Raw genomic sequence first — 27,306 nt, 5'->3', positions numbered from 1 at the left:
AAGCTGGACCATCCTGACTTTTTATGGTTGGTCCCCTGCCCAGTCGTAAGACAAAATGAAACGTGACTTTGTCTCTCATCACCAGCAGCGACCACCACCGCCACGACTCCGGCAGCTGCAGGGCAGCACACGCTCCCAAGCGGCGCCCTGCAGGGCCTCGCACGCGCCACCCCAGCGGTGGCACGCCCTTGCTGCTCCGGCGCTCCGCCCGCTCCCGTCCGGTCGCTTCTGTGGGTGACGCTGCCATCAACACCCAGGAGAGGCGGTTCAAATAATAAGAGCGAGAGCGAGATCCCCCGCGGCTCCCAGGCCCAGCTCATGGCTTCCAGCGGCCTGCAGGGGTGATTTGGTTATAAACCGTAAGGGGTCAGCACAGGGGAGGCCACAGCTCAGCCCCCGGCCAAGCCGGCCTCCTCTGCCGAGGGACTGGGGAGTGGAAGGAGTTCCCGTCCCCAGGCTGGCGGCCACAGCGAAGTCGAACCGGCCAACAGCTCGCCGACGGCCGTTGGGAGGGAATGACCCGCGCCCCTCCACAGCGCACCCCCCAGGGGCGGGGCTTGTTGCCGGGCGCGCTCGCGAGGCCGCGCGAGGCCCCCCAGGCCAAGCCGCCGCCATTTTGGCTGCTGTGCGGAGCAGCTTCCGCCGTCGTGAAATAAACAAGGGGGCGGAGGGAGCGAAAGGACGGAGCCGGAGTCGCCGCCGCGGGAAGCTTGTTTGGCTAGCCGGGGGCGGGACGCTGCTTGCCAGAGCTGCTGATGCGGCGGGAGCGGAGGCGCCAGTGTGGCCTGGGCCCGGGTTAGCGTGAAGCGCAGCAGGGAGCCGCCGCCAGGTGAGGGGCTGGGGCCTTGAGGGGAGAGGCTGACGGGCCGGCGATGGGAGGAGGGGTGATGGAGCTGTCTTTTCTCTCAACTGCCTAGACGCTGCCCGGCGCCGGGCAACGTGAGTCCGCACAGAGCGGAGACCCAGTGCGTGGCGCGGCGCAGCTCGGGCGGCCCGGCCCCCCGGGGCTCGCTGTCAGTCCGTCCGTGCTGCCTGCAGCCGGGGGGTTATCCGAGCCGGGGGGCGCTTGGCTGTACCTAACACGCGCATCCCGGTGATGCACACGGGCACCTGGGGGGCGGCCAGCCGGCTAGAAGCGCCGTTGGGGCGGTGGAGTATTTTCCAAGTAATAATTGTGGCGCCAGGTTAATTGTTGTAAGCGAGCTGGGGCAAGGCTGCTTATTTGCAAAGCATCCCGTGCACTGATGTTGCTTCCTCTTGAAGAACAGCAGTAAACTTCCCTAGCTGTAGTTGTAGGTGCTCTAATGACTGCTTGTCGCGGCCCCAGACGTTTCCACACCAGCCCTTGTTCTGTTTCTCTTCCACGCACTCTTAATGCTTCATCCCAAACGCAGGCACAACAAGCCCGCTCAGCATCTGTTCGGTTTGTTCATGTGAAGGAAGTAGGCTTGCATTAAAACGTTGACTATCATTGGTCGGCTTGTATTGTGTCTGTGCCTTTCTCAACACTCAAAACTTGAACGTTAAACAACATCTGCTTTATTTCTCATCTGAATTAATGACTGAACTGTCTAATTGCTTTCGAGTGTGATTTGCATTGCAAGCAAGTTATTGTAGCATATGCCCAGACTTGGCGTTTGGGAAAATCGTAGGTACCAAATAAACTAATCTGTATTGAGAAATCTCTTGAGAAAATATCTTGATGAATCAGATAAGCAGAAAAGTATTAAGTGAAGCTAAATCTCTTCTATAGTGGCACTTTGTTATGACTGGTTTTACACTGTATATCTTTTTCAGCCAAGTTCATTACAGGCTATGATTTGGAAAGAACTTGTCAGTAACATATTGTGTCCTAGGCAAGCTGGAGAGTATTATTAGTAGGGTTTGTTTGGTACTTTAAGCATATGGAAAATGTTCATCTGTTAATGTCTGATCAAATGATGACACCCATGTTGTGATTTTTTTTTTTCATCGTGAAAATGTTGTCTGCTGTGTCCAGTGTTGCCTTTCCCTGTTTGCTGTTGTTTGTAATTGTTTCAGGATTCAGTATGGTGAAATGTTTGGTATTTCAGAAACACAAGGCCAAGTTTGGTTAATTACCTGACTGAATTTATTTTTTTCTTAAATTTGGTCTGCAGGACGAATGGCCTTGTTTTCCTTAATGGCATCCACTTTGGATCTTTTCTGTGGACAAATGACACTTAAAAAAAACTTTTTTTTTTAAATTTATTGGTGGAACTGGTCTCAGTATTGCAGCCTACACTTTAAAAAAAAAAATCCTGATATCTTAATCATGTGTAAAATAAAAATTATATCTGTTCCTATGTTCTGTTGCAAAAAATATGCTTTTAATGAACTGTGTGCTCAAGTGCAAAAAATTCCATAATATAGTACTTTTGAAGTCTAATTAGGATTACTGTCTATGTTCAGTTCTGTGTGCACCATAGATTTCGGTAATTGAGGGTTTTCAGAATTTAATTTTGTTTCTTTTCGCCACTCCTGTCTGTGGCAAATAGATTCATAGATATTAAGGTCAGAAGGGATCATTATGATCATCTAGTCCGACCTCCTGCACAACGCAGGCCACGGAATCTCACCCAACCACTCCTGCGATAAACCTCTCACCTATGTCTGAGCTATTGAAGTTCTCAAATCGTGGTTTAAAGACTTCAAGGAGCAGAGAATCTTCCAGCAAGTGACCCATGCCCCATGCTTCAGGGGAAGGCGAAAAACCTCCAGGGCCTCTTCCAGTCTGCCCTGGAGGAAAATTCCTTCCCGACCCCAAATATGGCGATCAGCTAAACCCTGAGCATATGGGCAAGATTCACCTGCCAGATACTACAGAAAATTCTTTCCTGGGTAACTCAGATCCCACCCCATCTAACATCCCATCACAGGCCATTGGGCCTATTTACCATGAATATTTAAAGATCAATTAATTACCAACATCATGTTATCCCATCATAGCATCTCCTCCATAAACTTATCGAGTTTAATCTTAAAGCCAGATAGGTCTTTTGCCCCCACTGCTTCCCTTGGAAGGCTATTCCAAAACTTCAGTCCTCTGATGGTTAGAAACCTTTGTCTAATTTCAAGTCTAAACTTCCCAATGACCAGTTTATATCCATTTGTTTTTGTGTCTACATTGGTACTGAGCTTAAATAATTCCTCTCCCTCTCCGGTATTTATCCCTCTGATATATTTATAGAGAGCAATCATATCTCCCTGCAACCTTCTTTTAGTTAGGCTAAACAAGCCAAGCTCTTTGAGTCTCCTTTCATAAGACAGATTTTCCATTCCTCGGATCATCCTAGTAGCCCTTCTCTGTACCTGTTCCAGTTTGAATTCATCCTTCTTAAACATGGGAGACCAGAACTGCACACAGTATTCCAGGTGAGGTCTCACCAGTGCCTTGTATAACGGTACTAAAACCTCCTTATCCCTACTGGAAATACCTCGCCTGATGCATCCGAAGACCGCATTAGCTTTTTCACAGCCATATCACATTGGCAGCTCATAGTCATCCTATGATCAACCAATACTCCCAAGGCCCTTCTCCTCCTCCGTTACTTCTAATTGATGTGTCCCCAGCTTATAACTAAAATTCTTGTTATTAATCCCTAAATGCATGACCTCACACTTCTCACTATTAAATTTCATCCTATTCCTATTACTCCAGTTTACAAGGTCATCCAGATCCTCCTGTAGGGTATCCCTGTCCTTCTCTAAATTGGCAATACCTCCCAGCTTTGTACCATCAGCAAACTTTATTAGCACACTCCCACTTTTTGTGCCGAGGTCAGTAATAAAAAGATTAAATAAGATTGGACCCAAAACTAATCCCTGAGGAACTCCACTGGTAACCTCCCTCCAGCCTGAGAGTTCACCTTTCAGTAGGACCCACTGTAGTCTCCCTGTTAACCAATTCCTTATCCACCTTTCAATTTTCATATTGATCCCCATCTTTTCCAATTTAGCTAATAATTCCCCATGTGGCACGGTATCAAATGCCTTACTGAAATCTAGGTAAATTAGATCCACTGCGTTTCCTTTGTCTAAAAAATCTGTTACTTTCTCAAAGAAGGAGATCAGGTTGGTTTGGCACGATCTACCTTTTGTAAAACCATGTTGTATTTTGTCCCATTTACCATTGACTTCAATGTCCTTAACTACTTTCTCCTTCAAAATTTTTTCCAAGACTTCGCATACTACAGATGTCAAACTAACAGGCCTGTAGTTACCCGGATCTCTTTTTGTTTCCCTTTCTTAAAAATAGGAACTATGTTAGCAATTCTCCAATCATACGGTACAACCCCTGAGTTTACAGATTCATTAAAAATTCTTGCTAATGGGCTTGCAATTTCGGGTGCCAATTCCTTTAATATTCTTGGATGAAGATTTAGTCCCATGAAGCTGTTTGAGTTTCTCTTCTACCTCAGATATGGTAATATCTACCTCCATATCCTCATTCCCATTTGTCATGCTACCATTATCCCTAAGATCCTCTTTAGCCTTATTAAAGACTGAGGCAAAGTATTTGTTTAGATATTGGGCCATGCCTAGATTATCCTTGACCTCCACTCCATCCTCAGTGTTTAGCGGTCCTTCTTCTTATTTATATGGCTATAGAACCTTTTACTATTGGTTTTAATTCCCTTTGCAAGGTCCAACTCTACTTGACTTTTAGCCTGTCTCACTTTATCTCTACATGTTCTGACCTCAATAACGTAGCTTTTCTTGCTGATCTCTCCCATCTTCCACTCCCTGTATGCTTTCTGCTTTTTCTTAATCACCTGTCTGAGATGCTTGCTCATCCAGCTTGGTCTAAAACTCCTGCCTATGAATTTTTTCCCCTTTCTTGGGATGCAGGCTTCCAGTAGCTTCTGCAGCTTTGATTTAAAGTAATCCCAGGCTTCCTCTGCCTTTTAGATCCATAAGTTCTTCAGTCCAATCCACTTCCTTAACTAATTTCCTTAATTTTTGAAAGTCAGCCCTTTTGACATCAAAAACCGTAGTTGCAGATTTATATTTGTTAATCCTTCTGTTCAGTTTGAACTGAATTAGCTCATGATCACTCGAACCAAGATTGTCCCCTACAACCATTTCTTCTATGAGGTCCTCACTACTCACCAAAACCAAATCTAAAATGGCATCCCCTCTAGTCGGTTCAGCAACTACTTTGATGAAGGAATCCATCAGCTATCGCATCTAGGAAAATCTGAGCCCTATTATTACTAGCACTCGTCTTCCAGTCTGTATCTGGGAAGTTAAAGTCTCCCATGATCACACAGTTTCCATTAGTATTTACTTTATTAAAAAGATTAAAAAGGGCTCTATCTATATCCAAATTAGATCCCGGCGGTCTATAGCACACCCCAAGCACTATCCCAGTGGAGGCTCTAGTAGTTTTCTTCCCCATTGTAATTTTTGCCCAGACAGACTCTGTTTTATCCATTTCATCGCTTCTTATTTCTTTACATTCTACCTCATCATTGATATGCAATGCTACTCCACCTTTACCTTTATTTCGGTCTTTCCTAAACAGCACATACCCTTCAATACCTGTAGTCCAGTCATGACGACTATTCCACATGTTTCTGTTATCCTTATAAAATCTGGTTTCACTTCCTGCACCAGTAGCTCTAGTTCCTCCATTTTGTTACCTAGGCTCCTCGCATCGGTGTACAAACATCTTAATTTTTGCTGTTTTGGCCTCGCTCACATTCTGTACCCTATTGGCACGGTCATTCTACAGCCAGTATAACCTATTAGACTGGTATCCACACTGCCCTTCCTCCTTATAGGTTTCAGAGTAACAGCCGTGTTAGTGAGCTGTAGCTCACGAAAGCTTATGCTCAAATAAATTGGTTAGTCTCTAAGGTGCCACAAGTACTCCTTTTCTTCCTCCTTATATACATTCTCCTACCCACAGTTGTATCCTTTCTTAATTCATTTTCTTCCCTCTCTATGCTAAAATCCGGTGTGGAGATTACCTGGACATCTCCCAACCATCTCCCCCAGATTCCTAGTTTAAAGCTCTCTTAATCAGTTGTGCCAGCCTCTATCCTAGAAGTCTATTTCCTTCCCTACTCAGATGAAGTCCATCCGAGAGAACTGTCCTCTGTCCATGAATGCCTCCCAGTGGCCATACATCCCAAAGCCCTCCTTATAGCACCACTGCCTAAGCCATTTGTTGATAGTCATAATCTTGTCACACCTTTTGTTGCCCTTCTCTAGGAACAGGCAGAATCCCACTAAAGATCACCGTATAGATTCAAGGGTACACTTGTGACTGGAAAATAGAGAACCAAAGCACTATCGGCCCCTCTACTGAGCAGATTGGTAATCCATCACATTCTCTATATAGACACACTTCAGGCAATCTAGTAGAAATGCCCTGTTGACTGTGTGATGCTTCTGTGGCAGTTAATCTAACCTTGATTGGACCTGAATTTTAATTAACCTGCCTATACAGTTGCAGAATGCACCCAATCCATAGAGGAGCAAAAACTGGCAAATACATTATTCATTACTATGCTGGGCCCTTTGCTTCCTCTATACAAATAGAAAGCCATCTGCAGCTTGGTCAGAAGTTTCAGATGAATAGCCTATTGCAGCACAGTAGTAATGACTTTCTGCACGCTTATGTTCATGAGTTTATGGATCATTGTGGATAAATTAAATAAGTGTAAACACATTCTCATGCAGCAGTGCTTTATCAAAATAAGCTTGTGTTGTGAATGCTGCCAATTCTGGGATAGAACAGGGATATTGAAAGGATAAGGACATGGAAACGCAACTTGTCAGTATATGTTCAAATAGAGCGTCTGACCATGCTTTCTCTCTGTTACTTTGACTCATGCTCAAAAATAACTTTGTGAACAATACAGTTGTGATGGGGAGGGGAGAATAGCTAGGAAATGTAGTTAAGGGAGCAATGACTATTCCTTACCATATTTTACTTTATGCATCCTTTTGTGCTATCTAGCAACTATATCTGTGATAAATGTTTCACTTTTTTGTCAGCTATAATGCTTTTTTTATAATGCAGTTAGCTGAAACATTTAGCAAATGAAAGCTTGTTGGGAATTGCACAAGTAACTTTCCAAGCTTCAAACTGACAATATATTATTGACCTTAAATTAACCATAGTACCTGAATATTCATTTTCTGAATGAAGATGATATCTGTCTTTTTACAGAAAGTTTGGGGGTTTTTAGTTTATAAATACCAAGTTCTTCCTGTAGGACTGCCCCAGTATTTGGAGGACTGGGAATGAGATATTATACAGGCCATGTCAATTTATTGTGATCTCATGTTCCGAGTCTTTGAAAAACTGCTGAAGTCAGGACTTGACGTTTGTGACAAATTCTTGGTTTTTTCTTTCTTTTTTAATTTCATTATGCTATCTTAATACATCAGAGCACTAAAGTAAAAGTAAAGGATTAATGGGCACAAACTGTTTTAATTTTGGTTTCGAAGCTGACATCTGTAACTCATAAAAACATCCTAAATATTATTTTCATTTTAAAATGGGTTTACAAAATCTGACCCTAAATTTTATCCCTGTCCATAACTTATTTTCTTAATTTATTATTTTTCCCCATAATAGGCAAAGCAAGGTAGAACTTGCAGAACACCATGTTTTAAAAGAAATGCATACTGTTGAGAATTGGGTACCTGTTTGCCATATCACATCTATTCAACTTAATAGAATAACATTTTGAATATCTAATTAGAATGTAAACTGTGGTGCTCATCCAGATGTTTAGCCCAAGAATTAAACTTCACTAATATTCATGAAATGTAGCTGTTTAGAAGTTAGCACTAATTGGCACCTTCGGAGTCTCAGCAAAGAAGGTGCCAATTGAATGGACCTGGAACCAAAACTTTTTTTCACCCTAAAATGTGATGGTCAAGTCAGGATTGAGACTCATTGATGTGGGAGGGGATGTGCAATAGCAAGAGCAATAGCTCTTGCTGATAAAGTGTCTCTTATAGGGTCTGAGGAAGAGTGCACACATAATGTCTTCGTGCTAATAGTGAGACAGGAAGTGCAACTGGCTATTCACAAAATAGTGAAATTGGCTATCAAACCCAGAATTAAACAATCTGAAAAGAGTTTTTTCTCTAATCTTTTGGTTACATTAATCTTAAATTTTACTTGTAACAGTGGAAGGTACAATGCTTTCATATGTTAAGATAATATCCAAGATGACTTCTCTTCCAGACTTACGAAAGAAACACCGTTAGGTAGCATAGAAATAAGCTGTCACAGGGTTGATAGCTCCTATTTTGAAAAAAATTCAGTTTCACCTTAGCATTTTCCACATTTTTCAGTTTTGACTTGACGTTGATGTAGCAAGAGGAAACTTCTCTTGTGAAAATTCTATCCTGTGATGTGTATTTTCATGGTGCCTGGGACCAGGACCCCTTTGTGCTGTAAGTACTTAGTGTCTCTCTATTCTGTGGATGTATGGAGAGTAATACATTTTTTTTATTTTGATAGAATGAAACGAGGAAGGAAAAATAGTGAGGCCAACAATAGTTCATCTGAGGAGGAGATTGAAGGAGAATCTAAGAAACAGAAGATTACAGATGAAGAATCCACTGAGATCTCTCTGAGTCCTGATTGGGGTAACCTCCTTCCAGACATTATTCTGCAGGTGTTTCAGTACTTGCCTCTTCTTGATCGTGCTCATGCATCCCAAGTCTGCCGAAGATGGAATCAGGTGTTTCATATGCCTGATCTCTGGAGATGTTTTGAGTTTGAACTGAATCAACCAGCTACATCTTATTTGAGGGCTACGCATCCTGAGCTTATCAATCAAATTATTAAAAAGCATTCCAATCATCTACAGTATGTTAGCTTCAAGGTAACATCTTTTACATTCTTATGTTTGAAAATGAGTAATTTTAAAAATTGATTTGCATTTCAAATAAGGTTTGAAATTGAACAAGTTTACTGCAGTTCTATTAAATTTAAACAATTCTTAAAACTCTTTTTTATTTGTATATGACATGGCTGAAGATAACGAAATAGTATTTCTTGAATACTCCAAGATAGCTTTCACAGTCTTGATAGCTCTCCTAGTTATCTGGATAAATTTCATAGTATGAGTTGTAAGAGATTTCACTTATCCAAGGAGCAATAATTGAAAAAAAGTAGCATTATTGATTAAGTGAACAATGACTATACATAATGACATGTTTCCTAATTCACTTAGAAAAACAACTTCCATTTTAAAAGCCTGTAAGTGCAAAGTTAAAAGACCATCCTAATCATGAGTATTGTCAGTATAAAGTGATATGAGTAGTTGTGATTTTTATGTATCTCCTTTCTTCAGAATGTTTCCTTGTAGAACAAAGGAACTGAATGAGTGGAAAGGGATTAATAACAAAGTACATACTGACTTTTCAAATGAAAGGTGTAGTGGTATTACAGGGAGGAGGTTATTTGGTGTGGAGAATTGGCAAGGTGTGGTTAGTGGATTTTTCAGAATATGTATCTTTTTCTCATTTTCCCCCTTATTGTTTGGCCTGCAGCCACAGAAAATCCACACTTGGGTTCCTGCACATAGTGTTTCTTCTGGGACCTATCCGAAGCAGGAAGTGCTGTGAACAGTAGCAGAGATATTGACCTGTTGAGGTGGATGACTAGATGAACAGGGAAAGGAAGAAGCGTATGACAGAGCGTGAAAAGGAGGGTGGCTGAAACAGAAAGAAAAATGTATACAGAAGGGAAAATGAGAATGGAAAAAGGAAGAGACTGAAATAGGTGATGTGGTGGTAAAATGCAAAAATGAGTGGGAAAGACTGGCAGAAAAGGTGTCAAGAATGAAATATAAAAAGAAGGGGAAGATCTAGAAATGGGAGAGGTGAATCAAAAACAGAGGAATTACTTAGAGCTAGTTGACACTGAAACCTTATATTATCATGGCTAAGTCTGAGAGGTGTGCAAAGTCCACCTCCCTGAGCCATAGCAATGCTGACCAAAACTCCACTGGGTCAATGGAAGAACTCTTCCATCAGACTAGCTTCCGTTCTCGGGGAGGTGGATTAACTACAGCTATGGGAGAATCCCCTGCTGTTGCTGTAGTCAGTGTATACGCGGCAGCATTACAGCAGTGCCACTGTAGGTTATGTCTACACTATGACTTTTGTTGGTGTAACTTATGTTTTTCAGGGTGTGAAAAAACACCCTGGTGAGCACCATAAGTTACACCAACAGAAGTGCTGGTGTGAACAGTGCTATGTTGACGGGAGAGCTTCTCCCGCCAACATACCTCCCTGAGCAGCGTTAGCTGTTTTTATTATGTCGATGGGAGAGCTCTCTCCTGTTGGCATAGAGCAGCTAAATGAGCGATCTGACAGTGGCGCAGCTGCAGCAGTACAGCTGTGCTGCTGTAAGCTTGCTAGTGGAGATGTGGCCTAAGAGTGCAGCCTTTAGTCTTAGGATGGACATACTATCTACCCAGAAGACTAGCTGGATTGGTAGCCACAAGAAACTCAAATCTTTTGCCTAAAATTTTGGCATATTTCTCTTCCCCAATCCTATTCAAAAGGACATCTGGATGTGTTTGTGTGTAGTTTGCTCCCCCTCCTTTCCTTCTGTCCACACAAATTAAATTAAAAACTTGGCACTGAGTAAATTTTGATTTAGGTTGGGGTAGTAACCAAAACATCCAAACACCCAACTCGGCTCAGTTCAATATTTACAGTTTCTGCTGTGGTATATGAATTGCAACGTAGCACAGTTCCAAGTCAAAATTGTGATGTATTGGCAGAGTACCAGGAGGAAACTTGCTCATTCTTTGGCTATGTATCCCTGTTCTAGCCTGTATAACAAATTTATCACTACATATTTGCTCTGTAGTTCATCACCAAAATGGCAATTAATAGCCACTTGAATTTGAGTTTAATGTAAATGTGGAAAAGCAAAGGCCAGTGTTTTAACTTGCGCCACTAATGTATTCCCAGATTATAATGATTTTACCTCTTGAGAGCCCAAGCTCTGAATCCTTGGGAGATGCTGTTTTTCTTGCCTGCCTGCATTCCTTCTAAATAAGGCTAAGGAGACTTAAGGAAGACTAGTTAGCCACACACACTGTACCTGTTGGACTGTGTGTGTGGCTGTGCCTGAGGTAAAAACCACTAATAGTCAAACAGTGAATGCAGAAGGGTCATCTAAGTGATATTCCAAAAAACAAAAATGTGAGATTAGTTGGAAAACTAGACAACTGGTGATTGGAGTAGTTGCATTTTCAACAGACTTAAGAAAAAAAATTAATAATAATTAAAAAAGTAGGCAATTCCTGCTTAATTTTCTGTTGTGTATCAATCTTGTCTGGCAAGCCCTGGCTATATCTATTCTAGGCGTTTCCGATTTAGAGGTCGCCAAGCAGTCATTCTGAGTTAAAGGGACATTGGCTCAAATTTCTTGAAACTGACTAATTTTTAAAAAGTACTGTATGTGATATACAACCTTTAAATAGCACATGCTCATTTTATTAAAATATTCCGATAAAAATCTAATAGGAGCTTTTTTTGCTTCTCTAGCTATTTTTACAAGGTTATTGTATTGAACTGAATAACACTACCAAAAAATATTCAGGTCTCTCTCTTCTTCCCCCTTCCCTCTGTTTACATGCTGCTGTGCTATCTGGTTTTATGGTTACTTTCCCAGACCGTATACAGGAGTTCTTCTGAGAGTTGTGTATTGGGCATTAGCATCCTCCCAGGAAGTGCAGTTAACTATCAGCAAAAATAAAGTAGTTATTTTTCTCTCTAACTTTAACTTTAGAAGGTACAAAATCTTCAGACAAAAACGTGGGGTTTCAAATGGACTGTATCCATTTAAGCTAAACGGTGGAGATGGTTGTTAATGTTTAGAAATACAGATTAAGATCTCAACTCTTTTTCACTACTGTCTTAAACCAGATTTGCTGTTAGTATTCTTTTCACCTTCAAATATCTGAACTAATAGTGAACTAATCTGCATTCAACTCACTTGGGTTTCCAATTTTGTTTTGATGAACTACTGAATGTATTATAAAAATACCCATAAATTTAACAAGAAATGATCACCTAGTTGGACCTGTCAACCCGTATCCCTGCCTTCACTTCATAAGTCTATTTTAAGGGTAATTTAAACAGGGGAACCGGGAAAAGCACAACATGGCCTGGAGTCCCTTCACTTTCCCCCTTCTAAATTGATTTCTTTCTGCTTAGAACCCTTCTACCAACTAATTTTTTTTTTTTTTAATCTAAACTTCTACTGTGGCAATTGGCAGGTGATTTGTGTCCAGCTGTATGGCTGGAAGCTACCTGGGCCAGTGAGAAGTACCTGCTTCTCTTTATCCAAGACCATAGTCTCTGTGTAGAAGTACCTTATTCCATTTCCCTCTCACTCTGCCTTTTGGATGCACCATGTCTCACATCACTCTTCATGGAGCAGCTGCGTCCCATACAGGACAGACTTGCAATAACCAGTACATCCCCATGTCGATATGCAAGCAAGTTACATACAGTAACTTTAAGTGTAGTGCTAGTCCAAAAAGTGACATGATAAAAATAGTACCTTCTTCTCAACAGAACTGCTTCTGTGTGTACTTGCTCATTTTTCGTTGACTAAAAATGGGTTGGGCAATAATTTAGTCAATTGGTCAATCAAACATTCTGATCAGATATTTTAAAGCACTACCTTATCTGAACAGTAACAAAAAGGAGTAAGATTTTGTGGTCTCCAATGGATGTAGCCTTAAATATTTAAGCCTAATTACCAAAAAAAAGTTACTTAATTGAGTTATTTTAAATCAGAAAAATGCAAAACAGTGAAATCAAGCTCTAAAAAAATTCAAGAATAATTACCTGTTGCAATATTGCATTAGCATTTTCCTGTGAATATTAGTCTTACTGAACAGTTACAAAAGAGGAAAAATGAAATGAAACAAATAAAACAAAGACAGCAACTATAAAATTTTTTAAATGTACTTATGCTAGGTAAGGAGCAGGCCAACTCTTCAAGCATCTTGCTTCTATTTTCTTTATTGGCTCCCACTGCTTCATCTGTATTCCTGTCGTCATTATCAAATTCATCAGTCTCCTTCCTCTTCATCTGATGAATATTGAGTTGAGTCCACATGTGCCATTTTCTTCTTGTGATACAGTCACCAGTTTCCCCGCAGTGGAGGACTTTTGTCTGCTTCTGGGTTTTGAATGGATGATTCTCCAAACTAACCGCTCTTGTTGTTATGCACATGCAGTAGTACGTGGAAGTGTTAAAATTTTCTCCCATTGTAGCTAGAGTACAGGGAGGACTCAGCCCTTTCTACTATGATGAGGCAAATTGTTTTGATTCAACTGCTGGGATTGTACTCCATATTGTTCTACAACTGAATAGGCTTCTTGTTTTATAACTTTCTAGATCCATCAAAGTTATTTGTTTGTATGTTTAAAATTTGCAACAGCCACTCTGAGGTTACAAGCTGGATCAGATTCATCATCAGAAAGGTCTTGGCCCTGGAAGCATCAAGAAGGTAGGCAGCAACATATGCAGGACTGATCACTTGATTTCCCCCTCCCCCATGATATTATTTTGTCTGTCTATTTTTCTTCCACTTTTGTAAGCGGACAGCATTCAGAATTTTTGCAGATATATTTTTTTTTTTAACGTTCAGGAACTTGTTCTTGGTATCAAAACAGAGTACAACTATCATTTTCCATATTCTGAAACGACTGAGCTACAGGTTCAAGCAGTGAAATGAATTTTGTTTTCAAAAAACATTTGTCATGAAGAATGTCAGTGCAAATTACTTTTGGACAACACTGAGCCGCTCCTTCAACAGCAACTGCGTGAAGAGCCTTCTTGAATATTTGGAGGCCTTTGAAACATTTAATTAAGATGTCCATTGAGTCGGCCAGGCTTACTTAGTGTGGACAAAAATGAGTGCAGTATTAAATGATGCTGAAAAATGGCTGCTGATACCAGTTTTTGAAAAACTTGAAAATGCCGTTCACTTTTACACAAGTGATAAGAAACTTGTTACATCTCAACAATCGCCTGTGAAGAGCTGCATTGTATGGGCAGCACATCCGTAACACAAGTAGATATTGAGTTATCAAAAATGCTCAAGCACATTTCTTAGCCATGTTGTCTGTCACAACCAAAATAACTTTCCATTGACTCAGTTAATTGGTTATATTTTTAAACTGGTCAGCAATACGCTGGGCTGAGTCATGTGGTGATGCTCAGTTGTGCACTGGAATCAGGTTGTGGAGTTGTTACCAGGAAGTTAGTGACACCTTTTATCATGAATATTTCTCCATCCAGTAAACAATAGACACATGAGGAATTTGTGCAATAACAACACCAACTCTTTTTTTCATTTCATCCACTTCAGCATTCAGAAGACTTCCTTGTTTCCAACGTGATACTTCGTAAATTGGATGCAACTTATGAAAAAATGCAAGCATTTAATGGTGAATGAAATGGTGTATTGTTGGCATAAATACCTCTAACAAACTTAGCTGTGTTTGGTTTTTTTCCTAGGCCTGGGACATTCAATCGAAAAACCTCTTAAATTAATACCTTAAATTAATACCAATTTAATGTGCATCTGAAGACTTTTCAGGAGTAGGAGTTTTCAGTGCTGAAGCAGCAAGGGTAGCTATCTACTAGCTATAAACTCTTGTTAGAAGATGAAGAAATAGAATTAGTTTCACTTTCATTAGAGATACAAAGTGGGTGAGGCAATATTGTTTATTGGACCAACTTCTGTTGGTGAAAGATACAAGCTTTCAAGTTTACACAGAGCTCTTCTTCAGGTCAGGGAAACATACTCAGGCCTGGTCTACACTACACCACTAGGTCAACATAAGGCAACTTATGTCAACTCAGTTATGTCAGTGTACACATTATAGCCTTGTCCCACTGATGTAAGTGCCTCACTACATTGATGTAATAACTCCACCTCCATGAGAGGCATAGGGCTTGTGTCGGTGTAGTGAAGGCGCAGTGTCTGTCTGTGTAGACACTGCATTACTTACATTAGCTGTAAGCTATCTTGCTCCATGCTGGAGCTGTGGAAATTGACCAGAAAGCTGGATAACTAGAGCCCGGGTGTCCCCTCCCTCTCCAGGCAGCTGCCCACCGCTCCTGGACTCTCAGCCCCCGCCGCCCCTCTTTAGTCGGTGGAAGCACTCCTAGTGAGGATGCGCATCACCAGCAGAAGGAGGGTAGTGTGGCCATCAGCCACCAACGTAATTACTGTATTGGCTGTAAGTCGACCTAACATAAGTCGTCGACTTAAGTTAGTAGTGTAGACATGCCCTCAGAGTGTCACAGCTAAATACTGTACAAGGTGGAACAGACAGGCCTGCCAACAGGGGTGGGGGGCAAAAGGGGCAATTTAAAAGGGCCCGGGGGCTCCCAGCAGCGCAGCAGAGCTAAGGCAGCTTTCCTGCCTGCCCTCACTCCGCGCCGCTCCTAGAAGCGGCCGGAACGGCCCTACGGCCCCAGGGGAGCAGGGGGTCTCTGAGCGCTGCCCCCACCCTGAGTGCTGACTCCGCAGCTCCCATTAGCCGGGAACTGCGGCCAATGGGAGCTGCAGGGGCGGTGCCTGCGGGCAGTGGCTCACGGAGACCCCCTGCGGCTGCTGCCAGAGGGGTGTGCTGGTCTCTTTTTTGGGAGCCACCCGAGGTAAGCATTGACCCTATAACCCCCTCATTCACCCCTTCCCACACACCCCTCCTAGAGTCTTCACCCGGCACCCTCTCCTGCATCTCAACCTCCAGCCTGGTGAAAGTGAGTGAAGGTATGGAAGACCAAGTGATGGAGGGAGGGGGGATGGAGTGAGAAGGGGCTCGAGGAAGGGGTGGGACAGGGGCGTGGTCTCAGGGAAAGGGCAGGGCAAGGGACTCTGGATTTGCGCAATTAGACAGTTGGCAACCCTAGCAGGCAGGCACGTGGAAGCCCTGGCCGTGCTGGAAGAGCGAGCCCAGCAGCTCAGCTGGCAGCTCATTAGGCACCAGCCAGCGCAAGCACAGCACTGCCCAAATGTCAGGCAGACTGCATCAGCTCTGGTGCAGCTTGTCCGTGTGTGGGGGCCCATTGAGTGTTCTGCCCTGGGGCCTGGAATTGCTAGGGCCTGGGAACAGATCGTTTAGCATAAGTAGTTAGCACACATTTCAAGGGACCATTTGACGTGAAGTGGCCTGTTAACACTCCTCCAGTCATAGGGAGGGGAAGGAAGACAGGTTAGGGGTTATTTAGTAGTTTATAGATGGGATTTATCGCTTACTACAACAATGCTAGACACTAAAGAATCAAGGACTGAATAGAGACAAAGTTATGAATTTAAGCTCCCAGGCTTGTCTTTTGAAGGTGTTGTGTAGCCTTTCTTTGAGAATGAGGACTAAGAGGTCAGATATAGAATGGTCTATGGGCATGTCTACACTACAGTTTTGTCAACAAAACTGAAGGTGTACTGCACTGCTTTTCCTGCCGAGTTAACTCTCCTGCTATGCTGACATTAAAAAAAACACCTGGATGCTTGTTCCCTGATTGTGCTGCAGGTGGAACACATCTTTGCTTGCCCCTCCCCCTGCATCCCATGTGGAACTGCCTTCCATGTCCTCCCCAAACTCACCACACACATTCCTTGCATGTTTCAGAGCTCTTGAAGTACCCCATGCATTCCACCGTTAGGGACACTTTTCAGAATTACAACTGGACACATATCCAGCTGTGAGAGCCTCATTTCAAAAAGTGCTCTTCATTTTCATGTCCCTTTTAGAAAATAAAAATATTTGTATATCTAGTTAATAAAAATGTAACCTATAAAAATAAAATGAATCTTTGTCTCTTACATATGTTGGTTGCTACTGAAATTCATATACAGTGGCAATTGGTGCATTTGCAGGTAAAATTAACGTACACATAGCAGTCACTACAAGGGTCATACTATAGTGCAAGAAAGCAATGCCTGGATTAATGCATTACAGAAAGACACATTACTGGGGCTCATTATCAACATGCTCCTTCAAAGCTTTCCTGACGTGAATAGCCCCCTGTTGAGGCCCACTAACAGCCCTGGTATCTGGCTGCTCAAAAGCAGCCAGATAGCTGATCCACCTTGACACTCCACCCCGTGAAACTTTTCCCCCTTAGCTTCACAAATGTTATGTAACAGGCTGCTGTGACCATAGGAATATGTTCCTCATTGAGATCTAACCTGTCAAAAAGGCAGCACCAGCAACCCTTTAATCTGCCAAAGGCCCATTCAATGGTCATTCTGTACCTGCTGAGCCTGTTGTTGAAGCACTGCTTGTTGCAGTCAAGGTTTCTGATGTAAGGCTTCCTGAGCCATGGTAGCAAGGGGTAGGCTGGGTCTCCCAGCATCACAGTTGGCATTTCCACTTTCCCAATTGGAATCTTCTGGTCTGGAAAGAAAGTTCCTGCTTGCAGCTTTCTATACGGGCTAGTGTTCCCTGACCGCTCCGCATTGATGGTTAAACGACCATGGTAATCCACCAGCGTTTGCAATATCATAGAAAACTAGCCCTTTCTGTTGATGTACTCTGTAGCACGGTGGTCTGGGGCCAAAATAGGGATTTGTGTGCCATCTATTGCACTCCTGCAGTTAGGGAATCCCATTGCCACAGAGCCATCCACTATTTCCTGTACATTGCTCAGAGTCACAGTCCTTCATAGCAGGAGGCAATTAATGGTCCTGACACTTGCATCACTGCAACCTCCACGGTGGACTTCATGCATGATCAGTAACAGTCTGGAGTTGGCAGCCTCCACACTGCGATCACTGCTTGCTTCTGCACAGTGAGGGCAGCTCTCATTTTGGTGTCCTTGTGCCAGAGGGCAGGGGTGAGCTCTGTACACAGTTCCAGGAAGGTAGTTTTGTGCATCTGAAAGTTCTGCAGCCACTGCTCGTCATCCCATACTTGTATTACAATGCAGTCCCACCACTCGGTGCTTATTTTCCAAGCTCCGTACCAATGGTCCACCATGTGCATCTGCTCCTTGAATGCCAACAGCAATCTTGAATTGTTTCTTTCCGTTGCTCGCAGCAAGGCAGACACCACTGTGTCGTCATCATCAGATTTGCAGCTCCTGAAATAATGCAGAATCAGTTGTGTTGTGTTCATGACGCTCATCACAAGATAGGAGAGCTGTGCAGGATCCATGCTTTCAGATAGCAGCATGCAATTTACTGGGGCTGTTGAAAAACAGTGCAAAACATAGTCGGAAACCCATGGAATGATGGGATGGAGAAAACTGCGTCATGGGATGGTGAGCCTGCCCCTATGAGACACTGTGATCCCGTCCCAGAGCACCCAGCGGCAGATGGTGGTGAATTGTACAATGAGATAGCTACCAACAGTGCGCTGCTCTCTCGATGCAAGAGCACCAATGGTGGATGCTCTCTGCCATCACAAGGAGCATTGTGTGGACATACAAAAGCTGTTTAATTACAGTGGTGGATGATCGTCAAGTTTAATTAAGTCGACTGAACTATGTAATGTAGACATAGCCTGTATCTGAAATCTTTGTTTATTAAGGGAGAGGGTTAATGGTTATGCATCTCTTCTCTTTGTATTGGTGGAGAGGCTTAATGAGTGGGAACCCTCCTCTTCTTTCTGTGTTTTTGTATGTTTTTCTAGTCAGTTTAAATTGCAAGCTCTTTAGGGCAAGGACTGTGTCTTTTAACTTGTTTTCATGCACTTTGTAAACTGCCATGTAGGTTGATGGCCCAGTATGCAAATAAAGATAGACATATGTGTTACATTTGTTGACCATCTTTGCTCAAAAATAAAACCTAATAAAGTGATAGGGAATAGCCAACATGGATTTGTCAAGAACAAATCATGCCAAAAAAACTAGTTTAATTCTGAGATGTATTAACAGGTGTTGTATGTAAGAGACAGGAGGCAATTGTTCCCACTCTGTTTGGCACTAGTGAGGATTCAGATGGAGTACTATGTCCAGTTTTCAATATCACACTGTAAGAAAAGTGAACAAACTGAAGAGTCCAAAAATAAGAAGTTAAGAAAACATCTGAAGACAAGTTGAGAGACCTGGACATTTTAAGGCAAGAGAAGGCTTAGGGTGGGAACATGGAAACAATCCTCAAATAATAAAAGGTAATTACATAAAGAGGGTGGTAATCAATTGTTTTCCCTATCCTCCAGGGGTAGAACAAGGAGTAATCAGTTTAGGGTGCAGTAAGGGAGGTTTAGGCTGGGTGTTAGGAAAAGCTTTCCAACTATAAGAATAGTAAAGCATTGCAACTGGTGACATGGGGTGAAATCTCTGGAGGTTTTTAAGAACAGTTTAGACAAACGTTTGTCTGGAACGATCTAGGTATATTTGATTCTGCCTCAGCTGAGGCGGGTAGACTAAATGAATTGTCCTTTCCAGCTGTATATTTCCATGATTCTCTATTCTCCTTGCTATAATGAACATATGTCTGCTGATGTAATTACTTCTTTGATAATGTTGCTTGGTGAGTGGAGTTGACTTAGCTCAGGCAACATACTGGGATGGATAGGTCAGCGCTTGTTTGGCTTGGTTCCTTCATGGCTGAGAGGTCCCAGGTAGCTGTCTTGGGTAAATGTATGAGGGTTGTCATAAATATAAAGGGAAGGGTAAACACCTTTTAAAATCCCTCTTGGCCAGAGGAAAAATCCTTTCACCTGTAAAGGGTTAAGAAGCTAGGATAACCTCTCTGGCACCTGATCAAAATGACCAATGAGGAGACAAGATGCTTTCAAAAGCTGGGAGGAGGGAGGAAAAACAAAGGGTCTGTGTCTGTCTGTGTGATGCTTTTGCCGGGGACAGAACAGGAATGGTGTCTTAGAACTTAGTAAGTAATCTAGCTAGGTATGCGTTAGATTATGATTTCTTTAAATGGCTGAGAAAATAAGCTGTGCTGAATAGAATGGATATTCCTGTCTGTGTGTCTTTTTGTAACTTAAGGTTTTGCCTAGAGGCATTCTCTATGTTTTGAATTTAACTACCCTGTAAGGTATTTACCATCCTGATTTTACAGAGGTGATTCTTTTTTACTTTTTACTTCTATTAAAATCCTTCTTTTCAGAAACTGAATGCTTTTTCATTGTTCTTAAGATCCAAGGGTTTGGGTCTGTGGTCACCTATGCAAATTGGTGAGGATTTTTACCAAACCTTCCCCAGGAAGTGGGGTGCAAGGGTTGGGAGGATTTTGGGGGGAAAGACGTTTCCAAACAATGCTTTCCTAATAAAAATAAACCCAGATAAACGTTTCGTGGTGGCAGTGGAAGTCCAAGGGCAAAGGGTAAAAATAGTTTGTACCTTGGGGAAGTTTTAACCTAAGCTGGTAAAAGTAAGCTTAGGAGGTTTTCATGCAGGTCCCCACATCTGTACCCTAGAGTTCAGAGTGGGGAAGGAACCTTGACAAGGGTCCTCTCACGAGAGGTGCCACAGTTTTATCTTGTTACCCCTTTTTTTAAATGGGGGGGGGCTGTTCAGAGGCTGAGGTATGGGTTAGTGTTTATACTCAACTTTGTCTCTATCTTGCTTGATCTCAGATGAAGGGGACTGAGTCCGATGGCGTACATAAGAACAAAATGGGACTAATCCAGACAAGATACTGATGTGGATAGGTTGGGGGAGAAAAATGGAACCTATAGCTAAAGTCTTATCAGCTTGCTTAATTTGAGGATGTGTGCCCATTGTTTTTTTTTTCAAGTTCTTAATTTAATAATTTGGTGAGAACAGCAGCTGCATTTAGATGATCAAGTAGCAGTTTTGGCCAGGAGAGCTTTTTTCCATCTACACTTGACCAGAGGAGCCACTCTTCTTTCACATGCTGTTCTTGATATTATGTCTGTCACTTGGAAGTAAGATTACTGTAGTGTTCTCTAGGTTGGTCTTACAATATAACAGCTTTTTTTTTTTTTTTTCAAAGTTCAGGTCGCGATCCAGTACTGGGTCGTGGCACGTAAGGCACTGAGTCACTCTGGTCAGCAATGCTAACCAGGATGTTAAAAGTCCCGTTGGCGGTGCTGCCCAGCTAAGGCAGGATAGTGCCTCCCTGTTCAGACACCGTGCTGTGCCACAGAAGCAGCTAGCAGCAGGTCTGGCTTCTAAGCAGGAGGACCACGGGGCTCCACATACTGCCCCCACCCCAAGCACACTCCCATTGGCCAGTGGTGCCTGTGGGCGAGAGCCGCATGGAGCCGCTTGCACGCCTCCACCTAGGAGCCAGACCTGCTGCTGGCCACTTCTGGCGCAGCGTGGTCCGAGGTGTCAGGACAGGCGGGAAGCCCCCTTCTGCGCTGCTGACTGGGAGCCGCCGGAGGTAAGTCTGCACCCCAACCCTGCACCTCAATCCACTGCACCCCAAACCCCTCATCCTCAGCCCAGAGCCCTGACCTCCTCCCGCACCCCAACCCCTCTGCCCCAGCTCCGTTGGGTCACAGGCATCGACAATTTTCTTCAACTGGGTCCCCAGAAAAAAAAATTTGAAACCACTGCAATATAAGCCACTTACTGAATGGTGGTGTTGGCAGGAGGATTTGACCCCACTGTTATCCACACTGCTTGCTAGCTGACTTTCAAGTAGAAATTTGGGTGTTTGGATTTCATCCTGCAAGGTCCTAACTGACCCTGATATCTGCCCAGTTGAAAGGAAGCCTTTCTCCCAAAGCAGCATTCCCACAGATGAGATCAGGAGAGGTGCTCAGACTGACTCTTCCCTTTTGTAATCATGGGAGAGAGCTACCATTGGGATATTCACAATGAGGCGCACCTTCAGATTTGTAATTCTTTTCCCTTTTTTGTGGCTCTGATCCCTGGATCTGAAATAGCCCAGATCTATTGGACTTTGTGACATGCTGTCAGGCACATCTGTTTTCTAGGACTTTCAGTGAGGAGGAGAATATAAAGGAAATGGGATAGGATTTGAGGCTGTATGGGTATTGGCTTGTTTATAACTTGATGCAGGTTGGATTTTTGTAAGAGGAATAGACTGGCTGAGGTGCTTTATTGTATTGACTAACTTCATATGTAATTTTTAAGTGATGATCAGTGGTTCACAGTCATGCTGGAAGGGCATAATGAGTGGGGTCCCACAGGGATCAGTTCTGAGCCCAGTTCTGTTCAATATCTTCATCAATGATTTAGATAATGGCATAGAGAATACACTTTTTTTATAAAGTTTGCAGATGCAACCCCTTCCAGCTTGGTATCAAGTGCTTCGGAGCATAGGATTATAATTCAAATTGATCTGGACAAACTGGAGGAATGATCTGAAGTAAATAGGATGAAATTCAATATGGACAAATGCAAAGTACTCCACTTAGGAAGGAACCATCAGTTGCGCGCACACACAAAATGGGAAGTGACTACCTGGGAAAGGGATCTGGGGGTCATAGTGGACCACAAACTAAATGAGTCAACAGTGTAACACTGTTACAAAAAAATAGAACATCATTCTGGGATGTATTAGCAGGAGTGTTGTAAGCAAGACACAAGAAGTAGTTCTTCCGCTCTACTCCATGCTGATTAGACCTCAGCTGGAGTATTGTGTCCAGTTCTGGGTGCCACATTTCAGGAAAGATGTGGACAAATTGGAGAAAGTCCAGAGAAGAGCAGCAAAAATGATTAAAAGTCTAGAAAACATGATCTCTGAGGGAAGATTGAAAAAAAAATTGGGGGTTTTTTTAGTTTGAAAAAGAGAAGACTGAGAGGGGACATAAGTTTTCAAGTACAAGTAACAAAAGGTTGTTACAAGGAGGAGGGCAAAAAATTGTTCCTCTTAACCTCTGAGGATAGGACAAGAAGCAATGGGTTTAACTTGCAGCAAGGGAGGCTTAGGTTGGGCATTAGGGAAAACTTACTAACTGTCAGGGTGGTTAAGCACTGGAATAAATTGCCTAGGGAGGTTGTGGAATCTCCATCATTGGAGATTTTTAAGAGCAGGTTAGACAAACACCTGTCAGGGATGGTCTAGATAATACTTAGTCCTGCAATGAGTGCAGGGGACTGGACTAGATGACCTCTCGAGGTCCCTTCCAGTCCTATGATTGTGACTGAACTTTTGATAAGCACCTTTTTTAAGAAATTGAGAAAGTTCAGTGTAGAATTAGTAAGACACACATGGGACCCTACGCTGAGATTTTTACACTTTTCAAAGTAGAACTGCAGTTAAAGGAAAGCTGTTCTTTTTGAACTCTTTATTGCAAAGTTCGTTGGCTTGATGTGTTGTTTTCCTGGACTAATAAATGGTTTGTTTCCATTTAAGGTGGACAGCAGCAAGGAATCAGCAGAAGCAGCTTGTGATATTTTATCACAACTTGTGAATTGCTCTTTAAAAACACTTGGACTAATTTCAACCGCTCGACCAAGCTTCATGGATTTACCTAAGGTAGCTTGTGCATGTTTTAATTTATTTATTGAAAGACTGTAGTGGTAAGTATGATACTGATATAACTTAAAGTATATAGATTTTAAAGCAGTAGGTTCTCTGTGGCTTCATCTGCTCCTGGGAGCTCCTAAAATGCAAGCACTGAGACTCAGTACTTAAATTTGACTAGAACTTTATTGATTGTATCTGCATCAAGTGGGTGTTTACAGTACTTGCTTAACTTCCCAAATATTTCCCCAACATACGTTGGCTTCAGTGTAAAAATCTGTGAAATATTCTCTAGTAACATAGTCCAAGTCAAGAATCTGGAGGGACTATGCTTAGGATATTGCATACGTGTGTGTGTGTGTGCGCACGCGAGAGAGAGCATGCACAGTCTGTATATAAAATAAATCTCTAAGACCAGCAAAGAGCATTCTGATCATCTAGTCTGACCACCTGCATAATACAGGACATAAAATTTCACCCAGTAATTCCTGCATCAAGCCAATAACTTTTCTGGTTGAGCTAGAACATAATTTTTAGAAATGTATCTGATTTTCATGTCATAACTTGAAGCAATGGAGAGTCCATTGCATCCCTAAGTAAGCTGTTCCAATGATTAATAGCCATCACTGTTAAAATTTTGCCTCTTATTTCTAGTGGGACTTGGTCTAGCTTCACTTTCCAGCTATTGGATTTTGTTGTGCCTCTGCTAGATTAAAGAGCTTCCACTACCGGAAATCTCCCCATCCATAAGGATGCTTATAGACCAGGGGAGGGCAAAGTACGGCCCGCAGGCCGGATCCAGCCCGTGGGATTGCCAGCCTTATGGTGCAGCGGGCCTAAGGCAAGCTCCCTGCCTGCTCTGGCCTCACGCCACTCCTGGAAGCAACTAGCACCACATACCTGCAGGCCCTGGGGGTGGGGAGGGCAGAGAGCTCTGTGCGCTGCCCTCGCTTCCAGGCACTGCCTGCCGCAGCTCCCATTGACCAGGAACGGGGAACCGCAGCCAATGGGAGCTTCGGGGGTGGTACTTACAGGCGAGGGCAACGTGTGGCGGAGCCGGCTGCCCCACCCCGCCCCCAGAAGCCACTGCTGGACATGCTGGCCACTAAGGGAGTCTGCCTTAGCCGCACTGCGCGCCGCTGCCACCCCAGAGCCACTCAAGGTAAGCTGCACTGGGCCAGAGTCCACCTCCCTATCCTTCCTCAGTGTCTGGTAGGTCTTCCTCTTCAGTGAACAGCATTACTGTCTGGTTGTGGTGTTGCAGCAGCATACTAAAAGTGATCTGAATCTTGTTTTTCTTCACAGCTGCTCACAGGGTTCTCAATAGCAGCAGTGAAAACTGAGAAGACTAGTCAGTTTTCATTCTCCTGCTTGAGAAGCAAAGGTACTGGAGCTGTCTGTCTGCAGATTTAGGAATACAGCACTCTTTGAATTATACTTCGTTCTTCAAGTGATTGCACTTGTCCATTACACTTCAAGTCTGTGTGCATATGGTGCACTGGAGCTAGAGATGTTTTTCACATAGCTGTACCTGTCAGAGCAGCATATGTGCCCTCAACACTATTGTGCTACCAGCTGCAGTATAATGGCGTGTAGCCACCCCAAACTCCCTCAGTTCCTTTTAACTGCCCGTGATCGTTAATTGGACTGCCTGTGCTTGTGTGCACCAGTTTCTCTTTGAGAATAGCTAATTTATATTTGTTAGTATAGTAGTACTCATAGCTTATTGTATAGTTTTTGTTTCCTGTCTTTGGACTTAGTGTCAGATCTCTTCTTACGAGATAAGGTGCAAACACTTGGTACTGGGGTATGCCTCAGTCCCCAGGTTTTAAGCCCTGTGCTGAAAGCAGGAAGTCCAAAGTTGGTTAGTGATACTCATTCTCTGTGCCTGAAGTGTCTGGGTGAGGGCCATGTTCGTGATCGGTGCCAACTTTGTAGAGATTTCAAGCCCCATACTAAAAAGGACAGAGGTAAGCCTTTACCACATCCTAATGGAGGCTGTCTTGCATCTTTCCTCTGAGCCCCGCCATTGATACACTCACTACCCCATCTACGAGTGCTCCTGAAGATCATGCCCTCTCTTCTCCTAGAAAAATTTCTGAGAGGGAGACACTGTTCCCATTCTTTGGTGCCCATAAGAAATTAGATGACCGCTGATCTTTAAAAGCTGGAAGGTCTCCTCCTCTTAGGAGCTCTAGGGTCTCAGGTGGCATCCTTGAGCAGGAGGGAGGGTACTGGGGGTACAGTTCCAGCCTTGGCTTGGCACTCCCCAACACCACATACCACTGCCTTCTGTCAGCCATAGTCGCTGACTCCAGCAACTACCTTGGTGCCATCAAGATTGGCTCCTATGAATGTTCATGCTTCTTCAGTACAGGGGTATCAAACCAAGGATGCCTCTCAATACCACAACTCCAGAGACTCTCTGCCTCGCAATACTGGACTCTGATTGTCCAGGTTGTAAATTTATCGGTACTAGTCACCTCACAAGCTTTGGTCCAGCCTGTGTCAATTGGGGCATCCCATTCCACTCTGGCTATTGAGCGTTTGCCCTCAGGACTGATAGCAGTCAAGGCTTTAACAGACATCCCCTGGCCATGCAGTGCCATCACAAATTAAACAGTGTATTGACTACATCAAATCAGAGATCCTAATTACCAGCACTAAGCAGTATCGCACAGCCTTGGCCATCAGACTACTCCATGTTTTCCTGGGAGTACCTAAGTCTGCAACAAGAGGCCTTACATTCCTTTGCCCTCATCAGGAAAATCGAGGTTTCAGTACCCATATGGGTATGGAAGCAGATCTAGAGAGAAGGAACCATGGAACAGTCTTAATTGGGATCCTATGCCATATAAGTGGCCTTTCTGTAACCCATGAGTGATGCCACCCACATCGTGTTCTATGCCAGTTTCCTCAGCTGACAGCTTATGTCAGTGGCAACACTGGAGGTCACCAGACAAGATGAACCCTGGTCCTGGTACCAATCTCAATACCAGTTGAGATTCAGAGGTCCCTCACGAGGATTTTGTCCCATCAGCTTCGCATTCATATCCAAGAGGTCCAGATTCAGTCTTCCATGAACATGTCCTCCCTGCCTCCATATGAGGTGACAGTGTTGGAGGCATCCTCTTGTCCAAGATGATTATAAATCTTAAGACTTGTTAGAGTAGCTAGCTCTCTTGATATTCAAATCAAAATGATTCAGGGGAGTTTGCCTAGATCAGTGGACATCTTGAATACGGCAGGGCCATCTAAAGAGGCTCTTCTAATAAATGAGGAAATTCCACCCCTAATTGGGGCCAACTCTGCAGCTAGAGTTATGGCATTTGTGTTTCCTCCAGAGATGCAGCACAGAATTCAGGCCCTAAGTTGTTTTCAGGGAAAATGGCCACGGCTGTGCATCTATCTTAACCTGTTGGGAATCCCACTTCTTAGATGCTCAGACCCATATTACAACTGATCGCTGGATTCTAAGCACCGTGGAATTGGGATACACCCTGCAGTTTTTCTTTCCCTCCCTCCTACTTACCTTCCCCATCTCTCTTCAGGGTCCATTTTTATGAGGCTACTCTTATACAAGAGGTACAATCTCTTAAACAACTGGGAGTCACAGAAGAGTTTCCTCCTCCTTAAAGGGGGGAGGGTTTTTATTCCAATTATCTTCTGGTTCGAAGTCAAAGGCAGACTCAGACCTATTCTGGACCTGCAAAACCTAAACGAATACTTTAAAGAACAGAAAATATTTGTATGGTCATTCTGGCCTCCATCATTCCTTCCCTAGATCCTGGCAATTCGTACACTGCCCTCAACTGGAAAGCTGTTTACTTCCACATGGCTATCCATCAGAACCACAGGTAGTTTAAGACTTGTGGCCATAGACCCTTATCCATTT

General features: G+C 43.3%; 1 protein-coding gene across 2 annotated transcripts in view; it reads left to right on the top strand.

Annotated features, from left to right (window-relative positions):
- The first annotated feature begins 240 nt into the window (after positions 1-240).
- The window catches only part of FBXL3 (F-box and leucine rich repeat protein 3), a 39,930-nt gene continuing 12,864 nt past the window's right edge, over positions 241-27,306 (top strand). The window contains exons 1-3 of one of the 2 annotated variants that reach the window (XM_074962170.1): positions 241-829; positions 8,510-8,876; positions 23,301-23,426. In XM_074962170.1, coding sequence (XP_074818271.1) covers positions 8,511-8,876; positions 23,301-23,426 — 492 coding nt within the window. In that variant the 5' untranslated portion in view covers positions 241-829; position 8,510. The remainder of the gene's footprint in view (positions 830-8,509; positions 8,877-23,300; positions 23,427-27,306) is intronic. The other variant, XM_074962177.1, reaches the window with a different exon arrangement.

Source organism: Natator depressus, chromosome 1 (assembly GCF_965152275.1).
Source record: "Natator depressus isolate rNatDep1 chromosome 1, rNatDep2.hap1, whole genome shotgun sequence".
NCBI classification, from domain to species: Eukaryota; Metazoa; Chordata; order Testudines; family Cheloniidae; genus Natator; species Natator depressus.
The sequence above is the reverse complement of the archived record's forward strand: the minus strand, read 5'-3'. Positions and strand labels throughout refer to the sequence as shown.